The sequence below is a fragment of the Marmota marmota genome, unplaced genomic scaffold, assembly GCF_001458135.2.
Source record: "Marmota marmota marmota unplaced genomic scaffold, marMar, whole genome shotgun sequence".
In the NCBI taxonomy this organism is placed as follows: Eukaryota; Metazoa; Chordata; class Mammalia; order Rodentia; family Sciuridae; genus Marmota; species Marmota marmota.
In genome coordinates this window covers 6,632,312-6,641,273 of record NW_026000211.1, presented here as the reverse complement: position 1 = coordinate 6,641,273, position 8,962 = coordinate 6,632,312, and the positions used below count along the sequence as shown (strand labels likewise).

The following is an 8,962-nucleotide window of genomic DNA, read 5'->3' as shown; positions in this document are numbered from 1 at the left end:
TGCAAAGGGGTGTGATTTATAAATTTCCTCTCTCCATGTGACAGAGCAGAATGAGAAGGGAAGGTGGTTTGGAATTGAGAGATGTCGAGTACACATGCATCACCCCCCACACATACACACTTGACCCATCCATGCTGTAGGCCTTTGCTAAAGAAACACTAAGAACTATATCCATGAAATATAAACCACTAGGGTGGGATGTATTTGGTGGTAGAATGCTTGCCTAGTGAGTGCAAGGCTCTGAATTCAATCCCCAGTACAGTTAATATAAAGAAATAACAAAACAAACTACTAAAATTGCTTGAAATAATGGAAAGTGGGAATGAGCTAGGAATTACATATATTAAATACTGAATTTTTATGATCTTGAAATGATCTGAACTTTCTGTCAGTGCTTTCTAAAATCTGCAATAACATTTCTATTGCCAGGATACTAATATTAATGGATGGGAATTTAATTGAGGATTCGGCTTATTTTCCAAAATTGCAAAATTTTGTTTTTCTGTTCCTCATAAAGTTTAAACATTGAGCTCCTCTGCCTCAGGTAAAGTTGAAGTTGAAGCCCTCAGCTGTTGCAGCTCAGGTGAAGATTGATCATCCAATTCTTCATTCTCAGGTGAAATTTTATTGTCCAACTGTTCCATATCAGGTGGAGTTTGATCACCCAACTCTTTCATCTCAGGTGAAGTTTGAGCACCCAACTGTTCCTTCTTAGGTGAAGGCTGCACATTTTCCTCTTTTTTCTTAAGCTGTGTTTTCTTTGTAATTAAAATCAAAAGCCACAAACATATAAACAAGAGCCAATAAAGTAATATAAAAAGCGGTGTTCTCTTCCTCGCCCTCCATTCTTGCACTTCTTTTGCAGGGGGTGGACCACTGTCAACACTCCCTCCATAGCCTTCTTCTGTGCAGTTTGGGGGCTCCCAGTTAGGGTCACAATGGCAGTGATGTTTGTTGTTGCAGATCCCTTTCATAGCACAGGTCTCTGGTGAACAATCACTTGCCCACAATGACATAGAGACACATTTCCGGTGTATGCACACTTGTCCATCACCACACTCTGTGCCATCTTTCACATCACCAATATCTGGTACAGTCATCCCAAAATGATAGTCGGTACCCCAGCAGGTCACACCATTGAAGTCCATCCAATGCACAGTAGTATGACCTCTCAAAGAGGGAATTTCTTTCACATTCTCACACTGAACTCTTCCACAGAGGAAATCTGATATGTTGCACATAACATAGTGGTCATCACTGAGACCACAGTTACCAAAGCGGTCACCTCGGCTGTTCATTTCTGTGTAGCAACTCTCCTGTGCACTCCTGGATTCTTTGCCAAAGATCTGTCTACACTGTTCATCACGTGCATTGCATCTCTTCTCATGGCAGTAGCCACTGTCCATGCAACGAACCCCATCCTGCACATACACATCTTCTGGACACTCAGGTGAGGTGCCATTGCACCACTCTGGAAGATCACACTCACTGACATTTTCTCTACACACTTTACCTGGTGGCAAGAGAAGGCAGTCTTCGCAACAAAGCCCAGAAGCACATTCAGCTCCAAATTTCAGAGTGCAGTTTTCCGAACAACATGGATGGTTTGAACACAAAGTTGGGGATCCACAGTCACACTCCTCTCCTTCTTCAACCACACCATTCCCACAGGCAGTCCCCCTGAAAATGTCCTCTTGTTTTGGTGCGTTGAGCATACAGTTCATATATTTAAAGTTTTCCCACATTTGAGCATAACTGCAGTTGCTGAATCTTGTGCCATCTGATCGTTCTTCAGACATTATACAATGGCGTTGCCCACATTGACATATCCATACATCATGGTACATACCCAGATTATGACCCATCTCATGTGCTATGGTAAGTGAGACTTCATACAGGTCATCATCCGGGAAACTATCCACTCCACATTCCAAACCAGGTATGCATACTGTTGAAGCATAGGCTAAGCCAAAATACATACCAAAATTTTGTTTTACCAAAAAATGTGCAAGATCATGTTTTATGCGAGAATCTAGGTTGTCTCTCTTCCAATTGCAAAACTCATACAGGGTTCCAAATATGTTGTTACTCACTTCAAAAAAGTTCTTTTCATTCCAGACTTCAATTCCAAGTAAAATCAAATCAACACCCAATGGACTTAACAGGGAATGTATGTTATTGACAAGCAAAAATACTTCTTGTATAACAAATGAAACATTACTTTGCTTATAAAGGAATCGCTGATAGTCTACAATCAAAACTGTTTCAAGATACCATGTGTGAGTCCACCAGCCTTCATAACCACTTTGCCTCAGAATGGAATTATCACGCCTTTGGAGCTTCAGTTGTCGTGCTAGTTTTTCTTCTGTTAGTCCACATCTCATGAGTGGGAATTGTGTCTTCTCTCTGTGCATCTTATAAACCAGATGTTCAAATGCGGCAGAAAGTCTTTTGGGTTTGATTTCATAAACAGTGTCATGGATCTCTAACATACCTTGAAAGCTCCCCAAACAGGTGCTAAGAGCAACCAGGGATTCTGGGTCCCCTTCCACATAGCCATCATAGTAGCAGTCACTCTGGACAAAAGGGTGGTCCTCGAGCAGAGCACCCTGGTCTGTGTAGGTGAACACAGAGAAGGGTTTGGACACCAGAAGTTTCTTGGCCTTCATGTGGACAATGTGTTTCTTGCCTCCAAAGTGCAGACTGTAGGAGATCCAGTCAGGGGGCCTCATGGCTCTATTGGTGCCATTTATCCTCAAGGGTGTCACTACTTCTGGGAAGCTGTGGTGTTGAGAGTGACCAATCTGGGCCCATCCAGAAAGGAAGAGCAAAATGCCCAGGCAGAGGTGTAGGACAGTGATCCTCATATGCACCAGGGCCTCACCCACAGCCATCATGGTTTACGACTGGAGGCAATGGGGCAAGGCAGGAGGTGCTGTTGTCCTGTTTCCTCCCTTTGACTTGGTTGCAAGCAGCACTGACCTTTAATTGGATGTCTTCTGGCAGAGTCAATTCATCAGAGCAACACAACTAAAAGAAAAAATGAAAAGAAGGGCAGAGATGGGGTGGCTAAATTATGAAAAGTAAGGTGGAGAAGAATAGCAGGGTATGGGTTAAAATGCATTAGTGTTTGGTTTAGGGTATGACTCCATATAATGCACTGGATTTGCTCTTTAGTTTTGGTGAGGTGGAGTCAGACTGTGGGAGTTGAAAAGAATGGCAACTGCCCATTGGTTGAAAATTGCCATACACAGACGAAGGACTCATGGGTTCATGAACCATTCTCTAAATACATGTACAAGTGGGAACATTTTCCCAATAAATATTTAAAACAAGAGTCTGAATGAAAAGCTGAATATATACCTTGTTTTGATATGGAATTACAATATATACAAATTGACTTGGAATAAATAATAAGTGGTTGCCTTTCCTATATCAAATGACTATTTACACACATTACTCAGGAGAAATATGCAAAACAATTTTATATACATTACTTTTCTTCATGATCCTTAATATGGGCTTCCATGCAACTAATTATGATTTGTTTGATCTTCTTCCAATTCTGTTGGATTTCCATGTCAAAGCATCAGTTGTCCTTCAAAAATATTGGAATCTGCTCATAATGGATATTTTCAGGCATTAAAACAAGCAATAGTGGAGTTGGAAGGGGGAATACATAACTTGGGTTGATAGATGTTACTGAAAGGTGTTTTATATGATTACACTCATACACAAAATACTATTTTCAAAATATCTGGCCCTATATAAAGAAAAGTAGATCAAGCTAGCTGGAAGAGGAACAGAAATAGGGAGGGTGGGAGCAAAATAAAGTGTCTCTTAATATGAAAACTAAATCAATGATCCCTGGGAGAATGGAGGAAAGTTTTGGTGCAGATGATATTGTACCAGAACATAGGCATCAAAATCCCTGGTATTTCAGGATCCTGAGGAAACTGCTCCAAGATCAACCTTCCCATAGATTTGTCTCAGAAATGAGAAAACCTACAAAAATACAGATTAAACAATCATTCTGAGAGTACAAATATCCTATGATGGAAGAGTACAAATGAGAAATCTGATAATAGCACACTGCCTGTCTGCTAATACTGATTTGTTACTTTGTTATCAAGTAAAGTAGGAAAGATACTGCAGCATATGCAGTTACTGTGCAGCACACCTGGGAAACATCAAAGTATGATAGAACCTGGAATAACTTAATTCTGCAACATAAATTTACACAATGTTTGTAGCAAAGATATATTTTAAGAATCTGCCGCAGTCTGGCTGGGCACACAATCACGAGCCACCACACAGCTTGTAGATTCAAACAGCAACTCTTTATTCCCGAACTCACACCAGCCGTCTACAATCACGTTTTGGGGAAATCCACGTTCTCTGCCCAAATCCACCTCCACTGGGCTTCTATCTCCCAAAATATACTCTCTGAATCCCGTGAGAACTCAAGGGGAACTCAGGCAGCAGGATACGCCCTATTCCCAGCAGGAATAATCTTAAACCTTAAACCTGGAACCTAAACCGGGAACGCCCTAATCCGCCTTGGTCCTTGAGCAAGGTCACCTACATTCAATGTCACTGCAACATGGGGTACGCTGGCAAGGAAATTGTCATACCTACTTGGCTAATGGCTCCCAGCAAGATTTCATTCAATAGTTTCTATATAAAATGCCTATTTTTCTTGACCTAGAGAGAGTATCCATGGTATTCATGACATCATTAAAGGAATGGTAACATAAAAGTGGTGACATTAAGAACCACAATGCTGGTTGGGGGAGAAAGCAACAGTGGCAGCAGAGGAATGTGGAATCTACAATGAGGGATCTAAAGCACACTGATCAAACATCACTTTCCATAGTAAAAAATTCAAACACAAAAGAGCACAGATTCAGCACCTGTTGCTTCCTGGACCCAGGACACATTTCACCTTAATTTTTATTTCATCTTGATTCTAAGTTCTTTGTGCTTTCTCTCTAAATTTTTTTTCCTATCCCTATGGAATCATTTACTCATGAAACATAGCAGCAGTCTCTCCCCTGTTAACACTTCTTTATGGAGAACTCCTTTTTCCTAGTTAATTTAACATAATTTTATAAGTCAACATTGGGAAGCCTACCAGGGGAGATGTCTTCCTTTCTCAGAAACCCCTCTGTCTGACAGATCAGATATTCAGTCGTACCTTGCTTCGGTTGCCAAAGCCACTTTAAATCACAAAAGTAGCAGCCATCTCCTTCCACCATTATTTCCTATTCTTCCTAATTCTCTCAACAACCTCCTGATCAGTGCTGCTAAGCCAGAATGTGTTGGGTGTCTACTGCTACTTTCTTCTCCACCAATAATCTTATCTATGTTCTCGCTGTGTTAAGCAAATCTTCATGAAATTTAAAAGATTGGCATTAAAAGTAGTTATTTTGGGGGGCTGGGGTTGTGGCTCAGTGGTAGAGTGCTCACCTAGCATGAATGCACTGAGCTCAATCCTCAGTACCACAAGCTCCCAGGTGTGTGTGAGTGTGTTTCTGTTACAATTTGTGGTCAACTGTCTTTAGCCATTGACCTATAGCCATGTCCTATATCATGTCATCATGCTTGGCCATCTTAACTCTCACATATTAGTTGTCCATAACTTAATTTTAATTAAAAATTATTCATCAGTTTCATAGAGGACACACATAATTTGCCTTCCATGTTCTCCTATTTTTCAAGTTCCCATCACTGACCTTTCATTCCCATACCCCAGCTCAAGACTCAGTTGGTTCAACCCTTGTTGATTGAGGTGCTCAAACCAATCTAGAGGAATGCTGTCACCTTTTTTCACCACTGTGTCAACACACGGCCAATACTTCTGGGGAAATAAATCACAGCAGAGTCTATTGAGCAGGATGGGTAAGAGGGGGAGACACACAGAACTAGAATAAGATAGACTGATAGCTCAGCCTCAAGGATGAAGTCACGAACATATTGATTCCCGCCCCCGTGGGTTTTTTAAGGGAATTTTTAATATATGACAAGTGATTTCAAAAGTAGGAGTACATATGGACAAAGTTTAGTAATTTAGGATTTACTTTTGTAAAAGCCTGACAAATACTAATATTTTAATTGAGTTTTGAACATTAAAACATAAATATAAAACATGAAACATCCAAAGTTAACACTGATGTACCATACCCAACTTGGATTTAGATACTCATCAATTTACATCTTATAGAAATAAATTTTAAAAATTTTATCAATGCTTATAGTATATACTATTCTTCCTACCCAAATCTTCATGAAATTTAAAAGGTTGGTATTAAAAGTAGTTATTTGGGGGACTGGAGTTGTGGCTCAGTGGTAGAGTGCTCACCTAGCATCCATGCACTGAACTCAATCCTCAGTACCATATAAAAATAAAATAAAAAGATTGTGTCCATGTACAACTAAAAAATTAAAAAATTTTAATAAAGGTAGTTATTTGGGACTGGGGTTGGGGCTAAATAGTAGAGCACTTGCCTAGCATATGTGAGGCACTGGGTTCGATTCGTTGCACCACATATAAATAAAATAAGTAAAAATAAAGGTCCATTTACAAAAAAAAATTTAAAAGAGTAGTTTTTTTTTCCTTGAATATTCTAAACATGCCAATTTGGATTAACTTTAAATTTTTCAGGGCATAAAAGATACAAATAGAGTACTCAAGAATATGTTTTAACACAAGATAATTCTGTTCACAATCATGACAAAAATAACCTTCAATTTTCATACATTAAAAAAAGAGCTTAAGCAAACAAAAGTTATTTTGGGTCAAGTTATTTCTTAGTAAGATAATATATCAAATGTCAATCAATTTTTCAGCCAACAGCATTCAAAAATAATTTGCATTATTAATTGTTATACATTGCATTTACATAGTGAAAGAAGATGGACAAAAACTTTCAGAAACAAATAAACAAACAAAAAAAAACTGACAAGTATTCTAACTCCTAAGATAAGAAGTAGGATATCTGTAAATTAAAAAATTTGAAATGTTGCCTGGAAAATTTTTATGCCTTACTTGTACTCTCAAATTCATTTTAACTGCTTGACATATATAATTTAATACTTCAAAAGATTGTAGCTAAATTAATTAATAATATTTATAGAATGTTACCTCTCTGGGTAGACATGTTTTATACAATAGTTTTCAATTAAGAAGAAATCACTTGGTAGTTTTAATTGCAATCTATGTTTGACTGATGAATGGAGTAATAATCTATTCAGTAATTTAAACCAATACAAAGAATAATCTGATAAAGCTCACTCTACAATCATGTCCTTGGTAAAGCCACAAATTTGACAGATATTTCACTGAGTTGGATTACATGTTTCCACGTGTGTTATTGAACAGCCAAAATAGGTATACAATGTCAAGTTTTTTTCTTGTATCTTTTTTTTTCTTTTTTTTTATTGGTTGTTCAAAACATTACAAAGCTCTTGACATATCATATTTCATACATTAGATTCAAGTGGGTTATGAACTCCCATTTTTACCCCAAATACAGATTGCAGAATCACATCGGTTACACATCCACATTTTTACATAATGCCATATTAGTAACTGTTGTATTCTGCTACCTTTCCTATACTCTACTATCCCCCCTCCCCTCCTCTCCCATCTTCTCTCTCTACCCCATCTACTGTAATTCATTTGTCTCCTTGTTTTTTTTTCCCATTCCCCTCACAACCTCTTATATGTAATTTTGTATAACAATGAGGGTCTCCGTCCATTTCCATGCAATTTCCCTTTTCTCTCCCTTTCCCTCCTACCTCATGTCTCTGTTTAATGTTAATCTTTTCCTCCTGTTCTTCCTCCCTGCTCTGTTCTTAGTTGCTCTCATTATATCAAAGAAGACATTTGGCATTTGTTTTTTAAGGATTGGCTAGCTTCACTTAGCATAATCTGCTCTAATGCCATCCATTTCCCTGCAAATTCCATGATTTTGTCATTTTTTAGTGCTGCGTAATACTCCATTGTGTATAAATGCCACATTTTTTTTATCCATTCATCTATTGAAGGGCATCTGGGTTGGTTCCACAGTCTAGCTATTGTGAATTGTGCTGCTATGAACATCGATGTGGCAGTATCCCTGTAGTACGCTCTTTTAAGGTCTTCAGGGAATAGTCCGAGAAGGGCAATAGCTGGGTCAAATGGTGGTTCCATTCCCAGCTTTCCCAGGAATCTCCATACTGCTTTCCAAATTGGACGCACCAATTTGCAGTCCCACCAGCAATGTAGAAGAGTACCCTTTTCCCCACATCCTTGCCAGCACTTGTTGTTGTTTGACTTCATAATGGCTCAATAATTTGAGGCAGGGGTTGGTTAGTACAATACAGAGAAACTACAGGAAAAGTATAAAATGGCACTTATACCAATGCCAGTACTTATCACATTAGGGCAATAACTAAGGGTATTACTAATTTTTGCATTATTTGCTTTTCTTTAGAACATAAATCAAAGCTTGAGGTATGTACATAATACATACACAACTTTAAGCAAAATACTTTTTTCATAAGTAACATTACATTTTAATATATTGGAAACAGTATCTGTGCTGATTTGTATTTTGACTTAGTGGAACAAGAAGAGAACAATATTCAATTAGGGAAGGGTATATTGATAATAAAGCTCTTAAAGTTCAAACCTCTCCCTTTGTACTTAGCACAGGCTATACATTGTCCTGAGAGGATTCATTGAGTAAAATGTCAAACGCAGCTCTAATATAGTACTTTGGAAGGAACGAATGAGAAAGCAAATTGAAAGATGAGACTTCATCTTGTTTTTTCAAATAAGTGGTTTAAATTTTTCTTCTTGTAGAAAAAAAATTTAAATCAGTTCATTATAAGTATATCTAAACCATTAATTTTTGCAGTTTTCAGGGAAAGTCCAGCACTTTGTTTATACAAGTCTATGAGAAGAGCTCAGTAGAGA

The 8,962-nt window shown here is 38.2% G+C and overlaps 1 protein-coding gene across 1 annotated transcript; it reads right to left on the bottom strand.

Annotated features, from left to right (window-relative positions):
* Positions 1–518: 518 nt before the first annotated feature.
* On the bottom strand, positions 519–2,894 carry LOC107142536 (disintegrin and metalloproteinase domain-containing protein 25-like). Its single transcript, XM_015485994.1, has 2 exons — positions 840–2,894; positions 519–749 (listed from the first exon to the last, which is right to left on the bottom strand). Exons 1-2 carry the CDS (start codon positions 2,892–2,894, stop codon positions 519–521), a joined length of 2,286 nt encoding a protein of 761 aa, XP_015341480.1.
* Between the last annotated feature and the right edge of the window lie 6,068 nt (positions 2,895–8,962).

Excerpts from the sequence above, each read along its gene's own strand:
- LOC107142536 (XM_015485994.1), bottom strand. The coding sequence starts at position 2,894 with ATGGCTGTGGGTGAGGCCCTGGTGCATATGAGGATCACTGTCCTACAC. Across the intron at positions 750-839 it reads AAGAAGTGCAAGAATGGAGG|CTTAAGAAAAAAGAGGAAAA; the intron begins GCGAGGAAGAGA and ends AAGAAAACACAG.